This window comes from Mytilus californianus, unplaced genomic scaffold (assembly GCF_021869535.1).
Source record: "Mytilus californianus isolate M0D057914Y unplaced genomic scaffold, xbMytCali1.0.p SCAF_6, whole genome shotgun sequence".
NCBI lineage: Eukaryota > Metazoa > Mollusca > Bivalvia > Mytilida > Mytilidae > Mytilus > Mytilus californianus.
The window spans coordinates 76,367,892-76,395,806 of record NW_026262712.1 but is presented as its reverse complement, the minus strand read 5'-3'; the positions used below and the strand labels follow the sequence as shown (position 1 = coordinate 76,395,806).

General features: G+C 31.2%; 1 protein-coding gene across 4 annotated transcripts in view; it reads right to left on the bottom strand.

The window, feature by feature from the left end:
• LOC127704814 (glycoprotein-N-acetylgalactosamine 3-beta-galactosyltransferase 1-B-like) overlaps positions 1-27,915 on the bottom strand; it is a 94,073-nt gene that overhangs the window by 22,847 nt on the left and 43,311 nt on the right. Inside the window, exon 2 of one of the 4 annotated variants that reach the window (XM_052209033.1) lies at positions 4,156-4,212. The exons of 2 other annotated variants lie outside the window; for them this stretch is intronic. In XM_052209033.1, the coding sequence (XP_052064993.1) occupies positions 4,156-4,212 (57 nt within the window). Of the gene's footprint in view, positions 1-4,155; positions 4,213-14,547; positions 14,644-27,915 lie in introns of all 4 variants that reach the window. One more of the 4 variants, XM_052209035.1, reaches the window with a different exon arrangement.

Sequence of the window (27,915 nt, the reverse complement as noted above, 5' to 3'; positions counted from 1 at the left end):
AACAGAAACTGTTAACAGTTAAGCAATGATCAGCAAGATATGCATAATTAAAAAAAGGGAGAATAGGAATTGTCCACAATACTAAACTGTATTACACACCACGTCAACCTAAAACATCCGAAACCTTTCTAAGAAAACAAACATCGACAATGAACCAAACATCGTCAAGATAGAAAATGCTATGCTCGCAATATCATTTTCCTTGTTCAGTGAACATTGATTTTGGGTCAAAACTGTAATTTGACATATAATTTAAAAAGTTCACATCATAATCTACATATGTACAAAGTTTCAAATTAATGTCACTTAAACTTTACATAATATACTAACTTGAACAAAAACTTTAACCTTATACGCGACGAATAGAAGAACGGACAAAAAGAAGGACAGACACAAACAAGAAAACATAAAGCTCCTCTCCTATCGTAGGCATGTTTAACCCCGCAACATTCTATATGTGCATATCCCAAGTCGGGAGCCTGTAATTGAGTAGTTTTCGTTTGTTGCTGTAAAACATATTTGTTTTTCATTAATTGTGTAGTATAGTTTGTTCTTGTGTTGTTCTATTGCGCCACTGTCCCCAGTTAAGCAGAGAATTAGGCACCCGCTTACATGTTTAACCCCGCAACATTGTATATGTGCCTGGCCTAAGTAAGGAGCCTGTTATTCATAGGTTGTCATTTATTGCTGTACATCATATTCGTTTTTCGTTTATTGTTCTGTACATAAATCAGGCCGTACGTTTTCTCGTTTGCATTGTTTTACATTTGCCATTTCTCTTGGCCTTTCGTAGATTGCTGGGTTTTGTTCATTGTTGAAGGCATCAATGTCGGCCTATAGTTGCTGATGTCTACGTCATTCTGTCTCTGGTTGAAAGCTGTCTTATTCGAAATCATTTCACATTTTCTTGTTTTATATTAACAAGCCCGTGGGTATAACTATCGGAACTTATTCAATTTGTTAGAAAGTTGACAAAAGTAGGATTCTGAAATGTCCATATGACCTTTTTTGTATCAGAATGATGGTTTCCAGCTTCGAAGCTGAACTATTTAGCTTATGTGACCAAAAGTCATTTTGATTATTGTCATCGCTTAGCTTGGATGTTTGAAACCGTTTGCTAATATTTCTGGTGTCATTTCTTGAGAACATCTGCACAGAATGATATAGGATTCATATAAGTAGACGCTCATCGTCAAAAAAATTATTACTTTAGTGTTGATTTGTCAACAAACGTCTACTAGGCTCAATAGCATTTTGTCTTTTTTGATATGCTGACCTTGAACATCTTAAGAACGGAACGACTGAACCAATTTAAACTTACTTTCTTCTTGTCATTCCAGAGCTTTTAAATACCAAGGCCGTTATATGATATGTAATTGTTCATATCAATATCCTTTCATCTGTTCCGATAATGCTCTTGCCGTCAGATTTAAGAGCAACCTCGGACCATCTTCAATCTCGATGGAAAAAAGTCTTATTGGCAATCACATCTCCTTCTCTTTATTTTGACAGTTATTTTCCTTTCAAATATGGAACAATTGTTGCCACTTTTGATGCATTTGAATTTCAAAACGGCTTCCAGGTGCGGAAAAAAGTAGTAAAAGTAGATATTAAGTACTATACGTAAATGAAACAGCAATCTAACGACAAAATTAAACGACATCAAGAGGACAAACAGCAGTTTACTGCAACTGTCAGCTAAGCTGTGCTAATTACCCCTCCCCTTTTTCCCCATTACACACACACACACACACACACATATTTACAAATCACGAGTTCATGATTGAATGGTTTTGAAAAAAATACAGGGAATCTAAGAAGTTGATTATATAAATTTTAACTTTTTTCTCGCGTTACATTTGATGTTGTCTCTTCTTAACGAACATCCGACATACATTTTATTCTAAGTTTCATATAGATATAATGAACCATCTTTGAGGAGTCGCAATGACATGGTGGGAACTGGACAGTGCCATTTTTTATATGTTTAATTCGGTATTATCCAGGAAAAACTCAATTGACTGTAAAAAGTCGTACGCATATACACATACAAATATTTAGCAATGTATTAAGTTTCATGTAAATATGATAAAAAAGGCATACTAAAGAAAACACTCAAAAGACTAGAACACCCTATCCACATACACAACAATTGTTTGGATCTAAGTTAAACAATGTACACAGTATAAACGATACACCATGTAGGAGAAGCTGCGATGACAAATTCATTTCTGCCAAAATTCCTGTTGAAAGGGGCTTAACGTGAGAAAAACTCAATGTACCGGAACTTTCTACCCTCATGCACATCTACACATAACAAGCTAACAATGTAACAAGAGTGCACACGCTGAAATGTCACGCCTGCATTACTGATTTCATGTTGAAAGTCTTAAAGATAAATGCTTAACTACAAGTATCACACAAACTAAACATTTTCATAGATCCATGAAAATAGATCAAGGTCAGATAAATCCTGTCAGACGGACATGTACACCTTACGTTTAATCCATACACCAAATAAAGTTTGTTTTGAACATATTCCGAAAAATAAACAGATAGCTATATATATAGATTAATGAGGTATTGATTTAGGGCGTTCTCTGAAGGACAGAGATTAAAAGTTACAAATATGTAAAATGCCCGTATTTTTAGGCAGTTGATAGGATTAGGAATGTTAATAAGACCCAAAAACGGAAAAAAAAAATGTTTTAAAATTTGGCATCACAGTAGAAAAACCATCTATGGTAAGAAAAGTTGCCATACAAATTCAAACCTTTAAAATTTAGACAAACAAGCAAGGGAATTGAGCTTTTCTCGCTGTTCTTCAATAGATGTCAATGTCAATTTACTATACTAATATAAAAATAGGAAGATCTGGTATGATTGCCAATTAGACAACTCTTCACAAGAGACCAAATGACACAGAAATGATCAAATATAGGTCACCGTACGGCTTCAACAATGAGTAAAACTCATACCGCATAGTCAGCTATAAAAGGCCACGAAATTACAAGGTAAAACAATACAAACGAGAAAACTAACGGCCTGATTTATGTACAAAATAATGAACGAAAAACAAATATGATATACAGCAACAAACGACAACCACTGAATTACAGACTCCTGACTTGGGACAGGCACATACAGAATGTGGCGGGGTTAAACATGTTAGCGGGGCCCAACCCTTCCCCTAACCTGGGACAGTGGTGTAACAGTATAACATATGAACAAAAAATCAGTTGGAAGTGGTTTTACTGTTCAGATCTATACAAAGCACAAAAACATGTAACAAAGACACAGAGTGGACGTGGCAGGGTACTTATACATCCCCTTATATGTATAGAATAATATTGTTTTAAATATTCTTTAGATAAACACTCAACTGCTGCTATTTCTTTTTTTTTATCAAGATAAACACTCAACTGCTGCTACAAAATATCAATATGAAAGAAAACAAGTTTTCATATTTGAAGACAAGTCAAGAAAAAAGTGAGCAAAGAATATACAACATGCAAAACATGTCTTCAATTCTCTGGAGAACTGTACACTACCAAGAATTTACTCAGCCTTCAATTCCCTGGAGAACTGTACACTACCAAGAATTTACTCACTCTGTTATTGTACTTTTCTAACCTTGTAAAGCTATGCATACACTTAGTTATGACACTGATAAATAACGTTTAAAACGTGTGAATAAGCGACTACCGAATGTCTAAATCTAAAAGGTTACGCATAAGAACAGAAGTAACTACGATGAATGTTGAAAATTTTAATGTTGAATGTTAAAATCCAATGTTTATAAAAAATAAAAGAAAAAAATATTGAATATTGAATGTTGAATGTTGAATAATGAACCAACTTGACATCTTTTTTTTCGAAAACTACTAGACATTTTGAAAGTAAATGACTATGACCAAAAAAGAAAGAGGCATGCATATATCTAATAATAAAAGCATGTTTAAAATAGTTCAATGGCCAACTTGATTTAATGTAAAACTCTCACCTTGGTTAAATTTTGTTGACCATTTTGCTTTTAGTTCATTAAATAAAATTTAAGAATAGCCATTGAACTTTTAGTCCTTTTGTAACAAAACAAAAGTGTAAATTTTGCCATCAAAGATTAATATCGTTGTTATTAGGCTATTACAACATTACCCGTATACTGTGTCCCGAAAGGCCTCCATAGGAAGGGTATTCATTCTTTCACAGCACCTATCGAAGATAGTTACAGTAGCAATTTATCGAACTATAAGACAGTTCAAAATAAAAAAGGAAAATCCAGGAATGTCCTCGTTGCAGACTTAAAAATATGCAAAATTCATGAATTTATCAAAAAAGTGCAAATGTATCAACTGTTTTCTATTTTTTGTAAACGGTTTTTGATAACTTCAATGGTTAGAAAAAATTTCTTCTCTGTAAGAAACAACAAAATTAGAAATCCTAAAATATAATAATTATCGCAGTTAGCTCGTTGGAAGAAATTTCTTCTATCAAACGTAATATGAATAACTTTGAGCTGTTCGCTCGTTGGAAGAAATTTCTTCTATCAGATTTAAACCTAAAATGAAATATTTAATCTAAGCCGTTAGTTCGTTGGAAGAAATTTCTCTATCAATCCTACATTTAGATATAAAATGAAACACATGTAGCTGTTAGTTTGTTGGAAGAATTTTCTTTATCAAACCTGAACTAAAAGTAATATTTGTGGCAGTAAGTAAGTTGGTAGACATTTCTTCTATCAAACCTTCAATGAAATATAGGAAGCAGTTAGTCCGTTGGTAGGAATTTCTTCTATCAGACATACATGTAGACATAAACTGAAATAATTGTGGTATATGTACTTTAATTAGTTCGTTGGAATAAATTCCTTTTATCAGATCTACATTCAGATCTAAAATAGAATACCTGTAGCTGTTAGTTCGGTGGAAGAAAGGTTGGGTTGTGTCCCTTGATTGTAATAGATGTGTTTGTCTGTGCTCTATGATTTATGACTTTTTCATAATTTTTGCAAATTTATTTTTAAATATAGTGCTGGATATTTTTCTTTTGAATATATGCTACACTCTGTTGAGAGTTTTTGTGAGTTTCTGTTTTAATTTCAACATATACACTTTATACACAGTGATTGAAAAAAAAACTTAACATTACTCAACTGTTACTAAAAACAACTCCCGTAAGAGTTTGTAGTTTTAGTATACGTAAAAGAATGATAATTCCTCTCTTCATGATTAAATACGAGCGTAAGCGAGTACTTATCACGAAGAAAGGGATTATTATTCTCTAACAAACTTAGAATATTGTAAAGTGATCAAGGCTCAAATGATCTCTTGATTGGTTGTATTCAATAATTAGTATCATTGCTCGTGCAATTTTTATAATGAATGCGTGACCTTCTTTTTAGATATTTTATTTATGAATTAGTTTTGGTGACATTCTTATGATTTGGAAAATATAATGAATTGTGTTTTAGACATTAGATGACACAACAGTACAATGAAATGGTAGGAATTGTATGTGTTTCCTGATTGTGAGTATGTACGTAATTCATGTACTGTTTTAGTGAGAAGTTATTTTTTTGTTTACTACAGTTCAAATCAATAAATTAAAAATTTGAGTTACACCTATATTTTATTTCACAGCCAATATTTTAGTCAAGCTCTTTACAGCAAATACTAGTTCATTATGTCAAGGAAATGTTCAAATAAAATGCCTTTAAAATTTTAACTATATTCAAAAGTTAAATTAAATTCCTGTTTTAATTTATCTTACCAGAATACTGGAAATTATTACTTTTATTATTTTTACCATGTGCGGATCCAGTAATCTAAGTTTTGGTAAGCGGATTTGCTTAAGATTTAGGTTATACATACTTTTTTTTTGTAATATCTTTATTTTTCATGAAGAAACATGTGAAATAACTTACTACAGTATAAGTTACACATTTAAAAAAATTTAGTACAATGAAATGGTAGGAATTGTATGTGTTTCCTGATTGTGAGTATGTACGTAATTCATGTACTGTTTTAGTGAGAAGTTATTTTTTTGTTTACTACAGTTCAAATCAATAAATTAAAAATTTGAGTTATAGCTATATTTTATTTTACAGCCAATATTTTAGTCAAGCTCTTTACAGCAAATACTAGTTCATTATGTCAAGGAAATGTTCAAATAAAATGCCTTTAAAATTTTAACTATATTCAAAAGTTAAATTAAATTCCTGTTTTTATTTATCTTACCAGAATACTGGAAATTATTGCTTTTATTATTTTTACTATGTGCGGATCCAGTAATCTAAGTTTGGTAAGCGGATTTGCTTAAGATTGAGGTTATACATACTTTTTTTTTTGTAATTTCTTTATTTTTCATGAAGAAACATGTGAAATTACATACTACAGTATAAGTTACACATTTAAAAAAATGTAAGTAACACTTATAAGATCATTCAAGTCATAAAGATATAATAAGATATAAATATGATATAAATATAAATATTACAATTGATTTTGTTAATTAATTAAATAAAAGCTGTTTCTAACAAATGCCATTTCTGATCCATTTTTACTTTTTGTACAGGGGTTAAGAAACATACAGAGTATTTTTCTACATTAATCCAATATTTGAAATATTCTATCCCCCCATATTTTGTGGGGTATATGTTCTTACATCTACATTTGTATATATAATATTTGAATAACAACAAAATAAATATTATTAACTATTTTACTGTTGACAAAATCCTCAGACACACCTAAAAGACTTCTTTTGCACTGAGGGATCGGTCAATATTAATCGGGGGGTTGGGACCGGTGCAATTCATATTTCTCCCTTAAAATAATCTATGTCCTACCCTCTGAATTTACCAAAAAAAGTTTCTGTCCTATATGAAATATCTACTAAATAAGTATATGTCCTATATAATCTATGAATAAATCAAACAAACTTTAACTTCATTTTTATCAGATTAACATAGATCACATATAGTAGTCTTTGAATTTGTCTGGAATTTTAACTGATCTCCTCCTTGAAGAAGGCAAATAAGATTCCTTTTTAATTTCACTTTCACTGCCACTACTACTACTGTTACTACTGTTTTCATCATTTAGTATTATTATCATCATTGTCATTGTCACTGTCAGAACTGTCATAGGCTCTTATTACAAGGTCATCTTCTTCATCACTTTGAATTTGTTCATTATCTACACTGCAAACTGCTCAGAGTCTGAAAAGACCAGATTTTGTGCTCACATTTTACTCGACTAGTCTCGACATTTTACTCGACTAGGCTCGACATTGTCTCGACATGTTGATATATTTTATATGAATATATCAAAAAGGGATCAAACATTAAAGAAATGATTAAAATTGTTCTTCTGATTAGTGGTGAAGTATAAAGCAATACCTCCTGCTTGGGGAAAAAAGATCACACCTACCAGAGAGTATTAAATTCTAAATAACATTCATTCAAAATTGCAACATCCTGTTAAACTTAAATCGCAAGGCCTTTTGAATTCACTAGATAAGTAGGTAAAAGGACAGAAAGTCACAGGACAAAAAGTCACAAATTTGATAGGACAAAAAGTCACAAATAATATGTATACACTTGTTTGAATATTTAATAGTAAGATCTTTAAATATTTACTTTTTATTACATATATTTTTTTTACAGTTGAGGAAATTGTTCATTAGACTTGATAAATAAAGATTTATTAAATTTTAATCATGCAAAAGATATATTTCTTGGCACCATGAAGCCGGTTAAGTACTAACCCACTTTGACATTTTGTTTTCATAGCAATTATTTGATCATTTTAATACTTTTTTTATATAAATTTTGTTTACAAAGTTGCTTTATATACTACAGTTCAAGAAAAGTACAATAATGTTTTTTTTTTAATAAGTGTTTTCTTGTTTAAGAAAAATAATCTCAAAACTGAATTGTGACTTTTTGTCCTGTGACTTTTAATTTTGTCTGTGACTTTTTGTCCTTTGACTTTCTGTCCTACATTCGAAATGTAATACACGAGTTTAAGAAAAGTATGGCTTTCTTTTTACCTGTAAAACACACATGTACTGATGTAATTAAACCTTATTAAAGTGCTTCTTGTATGCATTGTCTTTAAATTTGACAAACATTATTTAAATTTGATTAAAATAAATTTTTACTGTAACTTTGGAACACATTTCCTTTTTTAAAAGGTTATCAAGGATTGTTATGAAAGTTCTATTATCATGATTATATTAATTCTTGTTTTAACAAAACAAAGGTGTCATTTTAAAAATTTTATAACTTTTTCAAATCAGCTTGGATTTTCATCAAACTTTTCAGCTATCTTTACAAAATACCAGGTTGTTTTGTGTTTTGGTGTATTGCTGTCAAATTTAAGGACTTAATTAATAGGTAAAAAAGGCTAAAATTTTCAGTTTTGACAAAATTCAGATAGATACCTATAATTTAAATATTTAAATTTGACAGCAATAACCCAAATTACCAAATAACCTGTTTTTTTGTAAGATAAATATATAATGAAGATAGCTGTAGATTTTGATGAAAATTCAAGTTGCTTTGAAATAGTTATAAAACAATTTAAAGTTTACTAGCTTTTTTGAACTAGATTAATTTAATCCTTAAATTTGACAGCAATACACCAAACTACATAACAACCTGGGATTCAGTAAGATCAATATATAACTGAGATAGCTGTATAGTTTGATGAAAATCCAAGTTGATTTGAAAAAGTTATAAAAAAAATTAAAGTGTACTATCTGAATTGAGTCCAAACTGCAAATTCTAGCTTTCTTTTTAATCTAGATTAATTTAATCCTTAAATTTGACAGCAATACCCCAAACTACACAACGATCTGGGATTCAGTAAGATCAATATATAACTGAGATAGCTGTATATGTTGATGAAAATCCAAGTTGATTTGAAAAAGTTATAAAAAAAATTAAAGTGTACTATCTGAATTGAGTCCAAACTGCAAATTCTAGCTTTTTTTTTACCTAGATTAATTTAATCCTTAAATTTGACAGCAATACTCCAAAATACACAACAACTTGGGATTCAGTAAGATCTATATAACTGAGATAGCTGTATAGTTTGATGAAAACCCAAGTTGATTTGAAAAAGTTATAAAAATAATTAAAGATGACTATCTTAATTTAGTCAAAATTTGTTTACCTATTAATTTAATTCTTTAATTTCAAAGCAATGATCGAACCAAACTACCAAAAAAACTGGAATTTTGTAAGATCTATATTTAATTTAGTTATAGATGGGATGATTTACACCATATGTTACTTGTTTGTTTCTCAATTATCTTGTTTATTTTGTTGTATTTAAATTTGTATAGCCTATTTCTACATTCATACATATGCCATAAAGATATTGCTGTCCTATCAGTGCTGAAACCTAAAAAAGTAGAAGTCCTATCAAAAATTAAGTTAAAAAGAATGTGTGTCCTGCTGCGTTTTGCACCGGTCCCAACCCCCCAATAAATATTGACCGGTCCCTGAAAGGCAGGAGAATGCCATAATCTTTAATCCAGTCTATAATGGATAGCCAGAAGTTTTGTGTAACATTGCATTTCCAAAAAATGTGAGAAATATTTTCTCAAATTTCTGAACAAAATGTACATAGTTCAGTTTCTTTTAATTTACATTTCAATAAAAATGAATTACATGGTAGAATCCTATGCACAATCTTAAATTGAAAGTTTTGTAAAAAAGAATTTCTGGTCATAATGAAGGGCATGGAATAAATAGCATTCCAATCTTCAATCTGCATATTTATATCTATTTCCAATTTTTTACGGGAAGATAAAGATAGCACTTTATTGTCCTTCAAAAATAATTTATAGAAAAATTTACAAGATTTTGGTTCCTTTTTAATTTTATCTATTAATTTATTTTCAATAATATCCAGTTTTGAACTACCTTTTATCATACTTTTCCATCTATTTGGAATAGCACTTAAAAAACCATAAAACTCTACAAAATTAGTATTGATATTATACTTTTTTTTAAATTCATCATATGAGAATAATGTATTATTATCTGACACCAGATCATTAATAAAGAATATACAATTTTCAATATATTTGAACTTCAAAATCATCTTGCCATCCATTTTGATGTTTGGGTTTAGCCATATGGACTGGGCCAGAATATCAGTATTGTTTTCAACTTTAAGCTTATTTTTTAACTTGGAAAAAATTACCAGGATATCTTACCAAAAGGGATTGACTTTTTCAGCTAAATAAAGCAATCCATCTTGACTTAAGTGTAAAATTTTGACTTTCAAAGGAGAGTAATTTTGGGGATCTAATAATTTATACAGCCAAGACATGTTTACACTATAGCAAAAATAATAAATATTAGGCATCTTAAGACCACCATCACAGTGTTCGGACATTATCACTGCCCTTTTCACTTTATCAGGTTTTCCTTTCCATAAAAAAATGAAAAATATATTCTGAATCTCCTTCAAAACCCCTTCTAGGGGGTTAGGAAAGACAGTCAGAACTTGAACCAAAATGGGAAGCGCTAAAGTTTTAATAACTACAACCCTTCCAATATATGTTAGTTCTCTATAATCCCAAGTATTGAGCAATGACTTGATACTGTTTATCTTGGCCGTAAAATTACATAGAGTCTTATCCACTTTAGCAAGCTCAAACCAAATACCTAATAGTTTGAACCTCCAAGAATGGTTCCAAACAAGATTTTTTTCTGGCAAAATTTTTTCCATACTACCCTTTTTGACCCAATCCATACGGCTTTGGTTTTGTCAACATTACACCTAAGTCCAACACATTCTGAAAATTTATCAAACAAATATATATAGGTTATACGTACTTGACTTTAAAACTTTTTTCTCTTTTTTTTTGCATTGCTTTGGTATAGTTTATTTTTTTAGTAATTTGAAGTTATTTTAAACTATTTTGATCTTTAATTTTGGATTTTTTGTTTGTTTCTAAATTAAAGTTTTATTAGTTAGTTTCAATCACAAATCCTTTAAAGCTGATAAATGTGCTTCGGGGCAATTGTAACTCATTTATAGAAACTCTATGTATTGAACTGTAAATATGTCTAAACAATAGGATAATCACTTACTAAGAACATGATTTACATTCATTCTTCACAATTAAGAAACATCAAATCTTACAATTTCATTGGTCGAGAGCACTTTGCTATATTCTAAGTCTAGGTTAGTCTATCAAAAGGTATATACTATGAAATTTAGAGCGAGGGCCTTGCCCCGAGCTCTTAATTTCATAGTATATACCTTTTCATAGACTATCCAATTTAGCACATATTTACAACTCGAGTAATCTTTTAATTGGTCTATTGATAGTTTATTTTGGGTGACTACTTGTATCACAGGTGTTTGTAAAACGAAGCTCATTAACGAAGTTTTGTAAAACTACTCACTAGTATCATTGTAAAACATGTGATTTGAAAAGACCCTTGACTCCAGAATGAAAAGATGGTAGCTGCTGGTGTAAGTATGTATATTGATATAAAGCGGTGTTTTACTATACATGTTCTTCTAACATGTTAAGATGACCAAATAAATTGACCAAAAGCAGGCAATAATTAAATTGCAGTGGAAGCTTTACATTTTTTTATGTTTTTTTTTAATTTCACAGTAAAACTAAAGCTATAATAAATTTGAAATATATAGATAGTTTGTCCCCATAGATATAGTCTAGCAGATAGGCATTAAAAAGCAAATACCAACAGATCAGAGATTATAGGTTTTGTGTGGGTTTTTTTTTTATTATTTTAAAGTAAAAACTAAAAGATTTATCAGAATATGTTTATATATGTATAGGTGGAACATTATCTTTAGACATAATCACAGTTTTTCAATTCATGACATCGTCTTGAACATGCATGAAAAATAGATCACTTCCTTAATTAAGTTTAAAAAATTATCACCATGTTGCTTTAATTTCCCTTCACAAGGTTTCATAGTACACACTTTTTTGTGTACAAAGTAATTGCATGGATGATACATTATCATAATTTTAAGATAGCATTGTACTCTAATCAAGGTATAAAGAACCATATGTATTACCCTTTATTTAAATGAAAGAAATTTGAAATTGTCAAAAACATTTTTAGATCCAAAGATTTTAATAGCAGGATATTTAAAAATCAACGTGAAAACAAATTTCAAATATTTAATTTAATTTGGAACACAGCATTTTATTTCAAAATAGCCAGTGGCAATTTTTGTTTTAAATATCTTGATTACGATGCAATGAAATCTTACCCTTGTGGTCATTCATGCGTAGTTACTTAGTACACGGGAAAAGTATGTACAATGAAAATTAGAAGGCAAATATAAGCAATTTGATTGGACGAGAAGTTGTAAGTATATGCTAAAGTAACGTACAGGAGTTTGAATGATTTTTTTTAAGTTGGACTTTGGACTTTGTATTGCCGCAAGGGTAAAATCGTCTGTTGATCAAAGATACAATGGATCAGAATGATTTAACAGGAGATTGAACGTAAAAAGATTTAACACCTTGTTCGTTACAATTAGCTCAGAAGTCTTATTGTATTAACGATGAAAGTGAAATACATAATTTGGACAACGACTCTTCATTGGTAGCAATTCATTTTCGTATTAGATACAGAACAAAGGTAACAAAAAAAACACAAAAAAAACCAAAAAAACAGGCTGGTAACAACCGTTGCCGTATAGTTTTTCTGCACGAGTAGTCAGGTCAAGTTCGAGGCGATAGCCGAGGACCTTGACGTGACTAAAAGTGCAGAAAAACTATACGTATGGTTGTTACCATCCCGTTTATTTTGTTACTTTTGTTTTGTATCTGATTTGTACGACGTTTTGAATTAGAAGGTAATACATTTTGCATTTAAGACGATTGCATAATTAAAAAGATTGAACACAAAAAAAATTGCATACCGGTTTATGTACCACGATGTTTTGAGATATTCAGTCTTTAATAAATAAGGGATGTTTCGTTAACGCTAGCGCTTCTCAATTCTATCAGCTGTGTGCGAGTATAATTATTGCTTATGTCTTTGATAGATACCAGTGAAGTAGGAGTAGATTGAACAAAAGTTGAGTAACGGGGAAAGGGGGGGGGGGATTCTTCGTAAAAGTGACAAGCAAATGAAACAATTTTTCAACGAAATGAAAATGAATGCAGTAACCTACCAAGAGACTTCTTCATCTCATCTCATGTGTATGCAATATTTTGCAACAATAATCCTTATCTATTAGATAAATTGAGAATGCAATATTTTATAAACGCAAAAGGTAGATCAAACTTTTCTTTTACTTTTGCGGTCTTGAAAAAACGTATTCAACTAAAATAAAAAAAAAATGGCGAACCTCTGGTACAAAAGCTTTGACGAGATAGGTTTTGTTCTTTTGTTTGCCCATGTTGGGGAGTCTGTGATGACTTGAAAGGATCCTTAAGCATCAAATCTTATGGCAGGAACAATTCTCACCTGGATGTTAACGTGGTTTCATCTATTCCTGCCGACATCCCTGATTTATGTATGCGTGAAACTATTATTAAAATCTTAAGTTCTATTTTTGAAATGAAATTGACCCATGAAAAAACTACCAAAGAGACAAACAACAAACTAGCTAAACTTGAAACAGAAAATGAATTGATAAAATAGCAAAGTTAACAAACAGAATGATGGGTTAATGAACATTCAAAATCAGCTAATTGATCAAGATCTACTATTTCACGATTGAGAGACGAAAAGTCCTCGCTGGATAAGACGGTCACTGATATGTCGGAAAAACTATGTAAAAGTACTACATTATATGAAAAAGACAGAAACGCCATTATGGAACTAACCAATAAAGTCCTTACAATTGGATATTTCAACAGAAATAGTTCAAACCGAGGAAAGCAAGTCAAAACTTGAGGCGACAACTAATAGATACTCTTTGTAACCACCAACCAGGTTGCTGCACGAATAGTCTCAGATTTTCTTGAAATTTTGTTTGTTGGTAGCTATTGACAAACATATAAAAATATATTGACAAAAATTTTGTTTATGTCCCCGTTCCCATGTTTACGGGTCCCCTTGGATTTTGGCTCAAAATTGCATTTTTTCAGGCAGTTATCATGCACACTTTTCAATTTTGATTAACATTGTAACATTTGTTCATTAAAATATAACATTTAAATAGTTAGATAAAAGATTAAAAATAATTCTAATAAAAAGGAGAAAAGGTGGCAACACTGATTAAAATAAGGGAGTTTCCATTGTATTCAAGAAGGCAAATTATAGGCATTTTGCACGAACTAATTACACATTTTTGCATCATCACCCATTAACATTGAAGTTATTAATGTAAACTAACACTGTTGCCTAGTAATAATTTATAACTAAAGGTTCGGGATTCAGGTTGCTAGGGTGAATACCAAGGGAACCTAAAAGTGCAATTGTTGTTATTTGTAAAATAATTTTAACCTTGTTATTAAAATATCTCATAAACTGTGACAGATAAAGGATGAAAATCATTTGAAAAAAGTTGCGCATTCAATTACCTTAAGTTTGATCCACAGGTAAAAGGTTATTGATGACCTTGACCTTGAGTCATTTTTATTAGATTTTGTCAGAAATGGTCATCCATGTACCCATACCTTGAATAGAAAAAAATGTTCAGAACGATTATTGCTTTTATTTGGTAAAAGGGTTAAATGCCAGAGATCAAGGTCATGTCAAAAATTCTAAGAAACGACCCTTACTTAATATAAAAGTACCTAACAACCATAAGTATTTGGGTTCAGACTAGTATGAACTGTTATATATATATAGATCCTAATTGAAAGGCGAGGGGTCAAAATCGTTACCAAAGACTTAAGTAGCCATCCTCGTGTAGTGGGAAAATGTCTATTAATCATTAATGTTTTGATCCCTTGTGACAAAATTCTGAAATTTTTGAAACTAAAATGTAATTCTTTTTTTCAATTAGAATGTCAAATTCCTTTTAAGAACAAAAATAATTTACTGACATTATTTCACTCATGTGTATTTCAGTTAATCATCAGCCACGTTGTCTCCTGTTCTGACTTAAAACATCATAGATATTTTTTGTTTGTATTTAGTGTTCAAGAAACTTTAAATCATCCGAAATAAGTACTGAAACTGTTTTCCCATGCATATATATAGGTTTACAACAAGGGGGTCAATATCGTCACAATAGTCTTTAGTAGCCATTCTCATATCGTGGGAAATGCCCAGCAATCATCAATTTTCGTAATGCTGAAGATAAACTGTAAAACAAATCAAATCTTACTGATTGTGATTCAAAGACCTTTCCTTTAAACTCACTGGATCTTAAGAGCTTTATGAGGTTATAAAAACACTGGGCGTTCGTCATTTTCATCATTTTGTACATTGTCCCGACTAAAATATTTCCCTTTGAAACTGCATAATCAAATGTAATTACACTTAACAGTAATAATGCATAGCAAATATTCTGTAAAAAGCCCATATGCTGCAGCCACCTTATAAAAATTATGGCTGGTACAGGTAAAAATATAACACTGAAATTAAAACGATAGTTCTTGGCTTAATTTGCATGTATATTATGGTTGGTAGGTGTTGATCTATCTTAAAATTTTAAGAACAGGAATTTAATGTCAGCTTTTAGCAAATTTTACAGCTATTTCAATGGAAATCTATTTTAAATAGAAGATCACAAAAATACTTAAAATGACTTTAAACGACGATTTTTACCCATTTGTTTTGTTGGCCTTGCCTACAGGACAAAGGTCTGGTTCTCTGCTGGGCAAATTGGAACAAAAAGTTATCATTCTTATGATAAATAGGTAAAAAAAACCATCTGAAGGAACATAAACACACAGCTTGCTGTTCGGTGTGAGCCAATGCTCCGTGTTGAAGGCCGTACCTTGACCTATAATGGTTTACTTTTTTAAATTGTTACTTGGGTGGAGAGTTGTCTCATTGGCACTCATACCACATCTTCCTATATCTATATAATATAGAATAAAGAACACTGTTGAATAAAATTTGATTTTGCGTTTTTGCTTGAAAATTTATTCTAATTTCATTGTATCAGTTTTACGCAAACATACCAGGTGAATCATACAGCATCCTTGGTGCCTCGGACAGAAAGAAATTTAGCATACTTAATATAAAAAAGAAGATGTGGTATAATTGCCAATGAGACAACTCTCCACAAGAGACCAAATGACACAGAAATTAACAACTATAGGTCACCGCACGGCCTTCAACAATGAGCAAAGTCTATACCTTAAGTTATTTGTATTGAAAACTTTTATAGATAGATGGAATATTTAATAGCAAAAATTTCCAACAAGACTAATTAATCTACATGACCGAAATTGTCTATTTACTCCATATAAGCGTTATTCCCTTAATGGCGACTGTTACACGTTTTAAGTCTAACCAAAGGTAATCTTGAAACTGCAATAAAGATGATAAATCGAGAAAAACTTTAAACAACAAAAATACTTAGCCAGACAAGATCTTCAAGAAAGTCAAATGTTGCATGAATCTTCAGTCAACTTCCCCCTTCTAATGTCATTGTATCCTTTGTGTTTTGCTAAAACTTATGGTCGATAAAGAAAAACTGTACACGGCTTAAACAATCAGCAAAAACAAGATGTTGAAAACTATAAAACACAGAGAGAATTAAAACTTTAAACATCAATGTCAATCCGCTAAATAAGATCTACAGACAAGTCAACATGATCAAAATCAGTTTGTCTTCTCCTTTAGCGAGTTATTGCCTTCAGTGACAATTTTGTCCGATTTAAGTATTTTATATCGAAAGCAATATTAGATAGAGTAAATTGTAATAAGCAACAATGTTCAACAAAATAAGATCTACAAATAAGTCACTTGACCATCGGCACATATCGCCATTCAAATTAAAGTCATTTTATGCCTACTTTTGTCTTTTTGGCAATTATTAAAATTAAAAAAAAATGCTGTAGTAAAAGAGTAAATATAACAAGTAAGAAAGAATAGGCAGAATTAATATCTTTAAATTAATTATCATATTAATCAGAATTGACTCATTATGGAAGTTTTTGCTCTCATTTAAATTAACAAAAAAACAAATACAAAAACAAAACTGGAGGCCTTTAAGCCTGATGAATACGGATTATAAAATTATATCAAAGATGTTGGCAGAGCGTCTAAAACCGTTGTTAAATAAAATTATTCACCCAGATCAAAAAAGAGTTTGTAAAGGGGAGAAATATAAGTGATTGAAATAGACTTTTACTGGATATTATTGAATATGTAGAAAATGAGGATATAGAGAGATTAATTATGTTTCCAGACCAGCAGAAAGCTTTTGATAAAGTCAAATGGAGATGGCTGATACAGGTTATGGGGGACTTCAATTTTTGTAATAATCTTTGAAGCATGACAAAAATTCTATTCAAAAATGACAACACTTGTATTAAAACAAATGCGTTTCTGTCTAAATCCTTTCCAATAAGCAGATCAATAAGACAAGGATGTCATAAAGCCCACTTTTTGTTCATAATACAAGTGAAACCAATGACATGTGCCATTCGCGCAAATGTAGAAATACAGGGAATCAAATACAAACGGAAAACGGTCATATTATACCTAAATTATCAACGTTTGAGGACGATACGCAACTTATAAAGAAATCCGAACAATCGACTGAAAAAGTCTTTAAAATATTGGAAATATATGAAAAAGCCTCTGGTTCCAAAATTAACTTCCATAAACTAAAGGCTTGTTTATTTAGAGGCTAAAAGGCAAAAAACCAAGATTAAAAAAATATCCTGGATGAAGGATAACATAAAAAGCTTTAGGGTTGCACCACGGTTATAACATCAGTAAAATATGGGGTTCCATAATTAGCAAGATAAAAAACTGTATTCACGTTTGGAAAATTTGGAAAACAAGAAATGAAACTTACAGAGGTAAAGTATTGATTATAAAAAAAAACCAATTAATACCTATTTTGGGATACGAGGTTGAGATGAGGGGTATACCTAATGAATGTGAAAAAATAAACTCACTTTTCTGGGATTTTGTTTGGGGCTCTAAAGTCAGCCTTGTCGACAGAAAATTATGTTATTTAGATGAAAGCTTCGGGGGATCAAAATGATCAGTTTGGAAAGTTTCATAAAAAGCAAACATGTAAAATTGATTAATAGAATTCTAGAAAGTCCAACACAAAGATGGAATGCAATTGCCAAATACTGGCTAAAATACTTCGACAAAAAATTTGGTATTGGATATTTTTTATGTACGTGTAAAGATATAAATGGAATTAATATTAAGTATATATGTCAACTTTTTACCAAAAGGTGGTTACTGCATGGTGTGAACTTCATAGTAAAATGAACAAAAGCTAAAAAAAATAGCATTCTTGAAGAGAATATATTTGGTAACATCAACATAAAATGGAAAGGGAGACCTTTGCTCTTCCCTTCTTTTACCAAGAGTCATATCGCCAAAATAAAAAGATGTTTGAAATATCGAAACGGAAACCTTTTATAGTAATACAATAATATTTGATAAACTAGTAGATAAACGTAATACACTAGTTTCACATAAGCGACTTATCAACCCTGATCTTGAAATCATATGCGCGTATAAATTTAGATCCCGCGATAATTAACGATTTCATACGTGACAGGGGGCTATCCAATTTACCTTAATAAAGACCTTCTATTCAAACTGACCATTATTCTGTGCGTTCATCGTGTATCGTGCGTGTTGCGTGCGTGTATCGTGCGTGTATCGTGCGTGTATCAATCGTGCGCTCATCATTCATCGTTCCATGTATTTTCCGTGTAACGTGCGTGTATCGTGTATTCTTAATCGTGTATGGTGCGTGTATCGTGCGTGCATCGTGCGTGTATCGTGCGTTCATCAATCATTCATTCTTAACCGTGTATCGTGCGTTCGTCAATCGTGTATAACTGTGTACATCAGATAACGTGCATTTGTCAAACGTTCATCTCTAATCGGGTAACGTTCATTCATTGCGGTTTTTATATGATAGTCGGTTATAGAGCTCATCAAAGCTTATATTTTATCTCACGGTTAAAGTGTATATATGTTCCGACTTTAAATAAAATTTACATTCATACTTACTTTCTTGTGAACACTTCATTAACTTCATCGTACATAACGTTCATACAGATTCATGAATTTTTGTGTAAAATTAATTTATCATCTGTAAACATTTCGTGGTTATTCAGTGAATCTTGGCTGGGACTGACACATTTTAATATAATGATACATGTTCTACGTACAAACAATAACATGATGACATTTCTACGACAGAACAGTTAAAATTGGAATTTCTATTCAACTGCGCGAAATGGGCTTAAAAATATACTGTTGGCCAACTGTTATTTGTTAAAAAATATTCCGCCAATTAAAAACAACAGTGCTTTTGCAAAATTTAAATGTGGGGTAGCTCCACTAAAAATAGAAACTGGAAAGTATGAAAGAAAAGAAGTCCACGAGATGACATGTGTTGTAGCTCTACTATTGAAGATGAACTTCATGTCATTTTAAAATGCCCATTATATGTAGATTTAAGACAAATTATGATACATTAAGCTAAACATTTTATGAACATTTTAACCTTTAATTATCAGATAGCGAAATATTTTTATTTAATAACGGCAATGTTGCTGCTATAGTTGCCAAAAACATCAACAATATTTCATTGAAAAGAAACGGCATTTTATTTCCTAGTTCTCAAAGAAAAAATGCTTTATTTTCATATAGTACAGGTGGACACTGTAAATTTGAAATGTAAATGAGTAAATATATTGTGTCTTAAAAGTCTCTCATTATTCTTTTTAAGATTGGTACATACAATGCAAATGTTTTAATGTTTTATGTTTATTTCTGTGATTCTCATTTTATGTTTGTATGTGGTGAGACTATAATAAAATATTGAATCAGTATTAACATGATTAATGTTCAACTTGAGTCATTTCTTCAATGTTGAACAATGCAAGATTATAATTCTTCGCTTATTTGGCAAATTCATATTCTACTAAATATTAAAACATTTAAGTTTTGATAAATACCATTACAAATATAATTTTTGTCTTCGTTTCTGATGGTCACGTGCACGTAAGGTTATTCCATTGAGAAAATACAATATACAAGATTGTCGGGTAAATGTGGATTGCGGATTAAGATTTTAGATGTCAAACTTGAATTAACAAATTAAACTGAGGCGAATTTAACACGAATATGTATTTTCTCTTCAACAGTGTTTTTATTCTCTGTTCTTTGTTTTCATTTAAAATAAGCTAAATATGTTTTGTGGAAAATTGAATACAAATAAACATATGCATTTGAAGGCATTTTTTTAAGTAAACAAGTATAAGATCACGCAAATATATCCCGTATTCCTTAAGAAGGATTTTAAATTGAGGAACTTTTTAAACTTGAAATTGTGTTTACGAGTTTAAGATATTCTTTTTTATTTAAATTTTTTGATAAAATAGTTAAATATATTGTATTATCATAACAAGTCTTTATTTAAATGGAATAAACATGGAACACTTTCACAGATTCACTTTTCATTGTGTTCATGGTTGCATATCAAGGACACCGTTTTTAATGTATGTCTAAAAGATTAATATCCGAAAAAATAATTCACAATAGTACTTTGTATTAAAGAATGACGGATTATTTTACCATGGGGGTATTTTTTGTTCCGTTACTGAGGACATTTTTTTGTCCTTTATGAATCCATATGACAAATTTGACTCCAATAAGGATAAATTTTATCTTATAGAAAAATCGGTAGTTTATATCCGATAGATTTTGTGTTCATCTTTATCGGATATAAAAGATTGAAAAATACAAACAATTAATTGAAGTTTCGTATGCATCTATCACGATCCAGCAACTTTTGACTAGTATAAAGGGTTGCCTTGGTTTTATAGCTCAAAACGGTATTATTTGTTTTGCTTTACATTGGGTTAAATAATGAAATGTATGTTTCAGAAATTTACACAAGTTTGATTTCGGCTTTGACTCCCGGGGACACTGTCGTTTACAGTAAAAGACAAAAATCTACACATGTACGTTCTTATAAAAAAGAAGTTGTGGTATGATTGCCAATGTTCATCATTGTATCATAATTATTGTACTCCCCCCTAATAATGAATCTATAATATATGCCACTTGACGTTAAACGATCAACTATTAATTCATCCATCTTATCCTTTTAGTTTTGTGATAATTTGCATATCAAATACATGAAACAACAGGGGCGGATCCAGCCATTTTAAAAAGAGGGGTTCCCAACCCAGGGCAAAAGGGGGGGGGGGGGGGTTCCAACTATATGTCCCCATTCAAATGCATTGATCGTCCAAAAAAAGGGGGGTTCCAACCCCCTGAACCCTCCCCCTGGATCCGTCACTGAACAACTGCAGAGTTTCACTAAAGTTAGAAGGCCGATATTATTGCACATATAAAACAGACATTAACATCGATCACTACGTTTTGATCCCCTCACAAAACAACACTTTATAAATTTCATGCATCTATAGCGCTTTTCTGGATTTACTTTTACTAGGAACGCTCAATGCTAATTATTTGAAAGCCAAAGAATGTATAAAATAGAAAGGAGTGTAGAGCTATATGACCAATAAAGGGCCTATACACATTCACAACAAATGTGTATTTATGTGTCTGTCCAAAGTCAAAAGCACGTAGTTCAGTGGTGTTCGTAACATTAATTCTGTTATATAAATGTATTTGGGCTTTTTTTGTGGCAAGATACATGTAGCTTTGAAATAAAGAAGGCCGTTAGTTTGCTCAATTGAATTGTTTCATTTTTTTTTCATGTCGGGGCGGGGCCTTTAATAACCGACTTTACAGTTCCCATATTTTTCATTATTGAAGGTCGTATAAATATAACTGCTAGCATTCCTCTTGATTTGAACTTTCTTGAATAGTTGACTCACTAGCAATTATACCACATTTTCTTATTTTTACATAAGCCTTCAATCCATCAAAAGCCAATTTAGTCTGCTGTAGCTGAAACCTACGTTTCTTAAAAAAAATCTAAATTTATATACTGACAATTTAAGAAATGCTTGTCATAGATATCTGTTCGTGATATAAGTATCAAAATATTTTAGCTATCAAGATGTGTAAACCCTTAAATAAACCCTATTTCTTTGGGCAATACCTACGGGAATTAAAATAATAAAAACCATTATTAGAAAATCGGAATATATATGTGTGAATGACTCGGAGGTGCAATGGAGATCATAAAGTTTGATGGCCACGCGTGAAGTGCGCTGGTCTGCGCCGAAGTGCGATGAGCTGTTCGATGGTTTGCGATGGTTTATATAACGCGGGATACCTAGATTAAAGTCTACAGATGTGCAATTATTATGAGCAGTATATTTGTTTCAATGTCAGTATATAAAGCATTTACTAGTGTTATTGTCTATGAATGTAATAGTTAAAGTTGCTGCGTACTAATTTCGTCCTATTTGATGTTTTGCATGTGGAAATTATTCTTGCTTCAACATGTATCTCTACTTAATTTGTTCCTCTAATGAGATTATCATTTACCGTTATATAATCATAAGAATAGTTTCACGGTGGTCCCGTATGTATTGAGGATATTTAGATATCCATAAACCCAGATATTTAGATATATTAGAATAAAAATATTTTTTTAATTTTTTTAAAATCATTTAATATTCATCGGTTTATGATTAAATGAAAAATATAGAAAATTGTTAAGTTGTTTTTAAGGAAGGAAAATAATGTTTGTCCCGAGAAAAAAGCCCCCCCCCCTATAAATGATCATTAATTTACCTAAGTGGGAGCTTAAATTTGGAGACCGATCGCGAGGCCTGACTGCCATAGACAACAGATAACGAACAGCAAACAGTGGATACACCAATTGATATGTATGAAAGACAACGGCGGACACAAAATGATTGCACTGAATAATTTCAACTACCATTGAGATCTTTTATTTTTCAAATCTCCTTATCAAATTAGAAATGCATTTTAAAAAACCTTGGGATATCTTTTACAGTTTGGAATTGGAACTGGAATTAAAAATTGCATTTCCCAAAGAGTTTCAGGTAAAACCCCGAGAATCTCACCTCCTAGAAATTTGAAGTGCCAGGATGTTTGAAAATATGTATGAATTTTATTACATACTTGAAATTGTATAAGGAATATAAAAAGATTCAGTATGTTTACTGTACAAACAAACAACAGACACCAAGTGATGGATACAATTGTGGCTTATATTGTTTAATTCATTTTTACTGAGAGCAAAATTTGATTGATTGATTATTCAGTGGTTGTTTAAACGTCCAGTGGCAAACATTTCATGCATATTCAGGACGAAAAAGTCGTTTCAGAAGTATATTATGAAGTATTTGGTATTACAAATGTTTAAATTTTCTCATTATTTGGTAAATTTTATTTTCTTAGCTATTTCTAATTAATTTGTACGAATCAGATTTTTCTGACAAATTATATATTTTGCTCTAAATTAACTCATACGATTCTGATAATATAAGGAACATTGTAACTTAAGTAAAAAAAAAAAGAGATTATGATTGTTTAATCAGTTGTTAAGTAAGTTCGCTCGTGTCAGTCGGATCACTGATTTTCGGCAATATCAAGGAAAAACCGGCACCTTCCAAATATTGTTCAACTACTCATTTAATGGTGATTCTTTTTCTTTAAAAATTGGAATTTATGTAATAAAAATCTATCTATCTCTACCATAGTATGAAAACAGAGTACAAGTAACACGTCCTTTCTAGTCCTTAGTGGCATATTATAAGTCCTTAGCAGTGTTTAGACGTACAGGCAGAAAACAGTCGAAGGCCACCAATGGGTAGAAAATCCCACACCGAAGGCGTTTTTCAGCTGGTCCCCAAACAAAAAAGAATTTTAGTTCAGTGATAATGGACATCATACTAAACTTCGAAACATACAAATATTTCCAAAATTTCGGAACGTAAACATATGATAATTTATTAGTTTAGGTTACAAATTTAGGCAGATAAAAAGAAGGGGGGGGGGGGGGGGGTCAATGCATTTGAATGGGGACATATGGTTAAAACCACCCCTTTTATCCTGGGTTGAGAACCCTCTTTTTAAAAATGGCTGGAATCGCCACTCTTTAAAACGTAGCAATTTATAAATTATTTATATTAAGTAGAATTATAAAATCGATGAGTTTTATAATTTGACAACACTCATTGATTTTGGAAATACTATACTACAATTAATTTATTTAATACATGGAGTGTTTAGTAAAACTGTCGACCAATCAACACAGAAAGCGAGATATCTAAAATTTGTATACCCTTATAGATTTTCATTATCATACATCAATTTTAAATACAATTCCAAATAAAATGGCTTTGAGAACCGTGTATTAAGCGCTTATCGTTCATTCGTCAATGAATCATTCACCGTGCGTGTATCGTGCGTGTTTCGTGTGTTCATCATTCATCATTCATTTTTCGTTAATCCTCCGTGTAACGCTCATCGCTCATCGTGCGTGTATCGTGTATCGTGCATTCACCGTGCGTGTATCGTGCATTCACCGTGCGTGTATCGTGCGTGTGGTCAGTTTGAATTTTAGAAGGTCTGTATGTGGCAACACAATACTAAATCAATCGAACCGATAATACAAATCACTCTATCTCTTGGTGTGTGCCGGAGGCAGGCAGACATATAAAACAGTACACAGTATTTTTGTCACGGCAAACATAGCTATTTGAGAAGTTGTCACTGACATCATAGATATAATAGCTATCATATCTTTAGCAATTGCTGACATTGCTGACATTGCTAAAACATACACGCCAGTATACTCTGAATTCAAGAATATAGCACTGATAACTACTATATAGATATAAGAAGATGTGGCATGAGTGCCAATGAGACAACTCTCCATCCAAGTCAAAATTTATAAAAGTAAACCATTATAGGTCACAGTACGGTCTTCAACACGGAGTCTTGACTCACACCGAACAGTAAGCTATAAAGGGCCCCAAAAATTACTAGTGTAAAACCATTCAAACGGGAAAACCAACGGTCTAATCTATATAAAAAACGAGAAACGAGAAACACTTATGAACCACATCAACAAACGACAACTACTGAACATCAGATTCCTGACTTAGGACAGGTGCAAACAAATGCAGCGGGTTTAAACGTTTTAATGGTACCAAACCTTCACCCTATTACTATCTCTACTAGATATCGTATAGATTTATGATAGATTAGTTTACGGAAATAAAGACAATAAGTCTTTTCATTCTATATATTAATAATTAAACAATAGTGCTGATCTACTTGATCAGTTTTTTTAGTCTGTAAAAAGACTAGCTACAACGTAGACTTATATGTACGTGTAGTAAATAAGAATAAATAGTTATGAAACAGACACCCATCTTTCTACTATTTTAGATACGGATTAAACATATAAATAAAGGATAAGGGTTTACCTGGGAATACTTCCAAAAAACCCCGAAACATTGCATAGTAAAATTGAGAATAGAGAGCTGGCCCATAAACAAAAATGCATAGTAAATTCTAACGAATTAAGTGCAATTAAAAGTACGTAGTGTCAGGTCAGAAATATTGAGGCCATACCATGAATAAGTGAGTTTTTGCTCATTTTATAACAACAATATGCCATACCATGAATAAGTGCATGGGTTTATGCTCATTTTATAACAAAAAAAAAAAAACTCTCATTATTTAAAGAGACAGTACTCATTGTTTAAGAGGAAATCTTACTAGTACAATCCTTGTTATTGTGAAAATAATATATTTACTTATTTTTATAAATGAATAAATGTACAACATGATATCATTAAAAGTAACTGGATATATCGTATGCTTTATCATAAAATAAGATCAAATTTTTCAATGACCCCTCCTAAATTATTCAAATCTATCCAGTTGCATTAACCCTTATATCTCAGTGTAAATTAGATAGAAATCAAGACACTTCGGCAACAAGACAAATCGGCACGAGGATATTTCGACACCTGTAAAAGACATTTTGGCACCCGAGGAGGACATTTCGGTATCTAGACAAATCAGCACATCGTAATGCCACACGCCTACTTTGCTTATTTTTATGGAACGCCACAGCTGTCCTTTTTATTTGTGGCTTTACCTCATCAAGTAATGTGATGACCACAATGACAGGACCACATCAAATAAAGGAACAAACACATCATGTAGTGTAAAATCGTCAAATTTTGAACCATCATTATGTAATGTTAAAGCCATATGAAGAATTGACAAATCATCATTACGAAATAACAAAACCACATCATGTAATGAAACAAATACATAACGTTAAGCCACATACACATCAAGTAATGTTAAATCCACATTGCCTAATGACACAACCACATTAAATAATGATGAAATCACATCGAGTTATGACAAAACCATATTAAGTAATGAAAAAAAACAACATATCAGGTCAATACGAAACCATATCACGTAAAATCGAAATATCATTAAGTAATGACTATTCTATATTGAGTTATATCAAAACATCATTACGTAATGTCAAAACCATATTATGTAAAGACAAAATATCATCAAGTAATAATAAAACAACAAAACTTATTATTCCACTGCATGTTGATTTTGATAGCGAAATCAACATTTGATTGGTTGAAACTATCCCACGTGATGTCGAACAAAACTTCATATTCCCTTCTGGGTATCATATTCCCCTCTGAACGTCGGGATTGCATTGTGCGACGTTTAAAGATAGCATATTAATTTCTGTACAAATCCTTGGTTCTAACAACAAACAGAAATGAAGAAATATTTAACTTTTAATCGGTACTGATTATCATTGTGTATGTTGTGTTTAGTTATGAAAAAAACTAACGGATAAGAAAACAATTATGTAGATTAATATCTTATGTTCAGAAGTAAAACAAAAGTATAGGCAGTGGAATAAAACATTCATTTCCCTTTGCTTAGGGAGATATGAAGTTTTGTTCAACCTCGAAAAGTCATATTTCCCTCGGGCGATGCCCTCGTGAAATATGATTTTTCTTGGGTGAACAAATCTGCATATCTCTTCAGGCACGGGAAATAAATGTATAATATCAGAGTACCACATGAGACAGTTGTGGCGTTCCATATATTTTCCACTTACCTTATTAATTATTGCTTTTTCAACGTTTAGTGGCCTTCCATTTAAGTTTGTTTCTTGATACAGGATGTTAATAATATGGTTTGCGCGTTATAGCTTAACAATTCAGTGGAATATTAAAAACAATAAAATCCATTTACAGGTATTTTGATATAAGAAGATGTGGTATGAGTGCCAATGAGACAACTCTCCATCCAAGTCAAAATTTATAAAAGTAAACCATTATAGGTCACACTTCGTGACCTATAATGGTTTTATTTTGTATTATTTGAAATTTTAGAGATCAAACGATCACCATCTACAAACACAAGCTGTACACTTTTGATCTTTATTGCGAAAAACCTATTATGAATTCTTAAAATATACATTAATGCATAACTTTACAATCAATTATGTTTTGATAACAGGTGCACATCTTCAATCAAATATAAGAGCGTCTGTATGGGGTTTACAGAATAGAGAGTAATGGACCAATACTACAGAATAACGGGCCACAAAAAATAAAGAATACAGAAAAATAAAGAATAGAGAATAAAGGGGTGTCAAAAATATAAAGAATAGAGAATAAGAGGCAAAACATATAAAGATTAGAGAATAAGAGGCAAAACATATAAAGATTAGAGAATAAGAGGCAAAACATATAAAGATTAGAGAATAAGGGGCAAAACATATAAAGATTAGAGAATAAGAGGCAAAACATATAAAG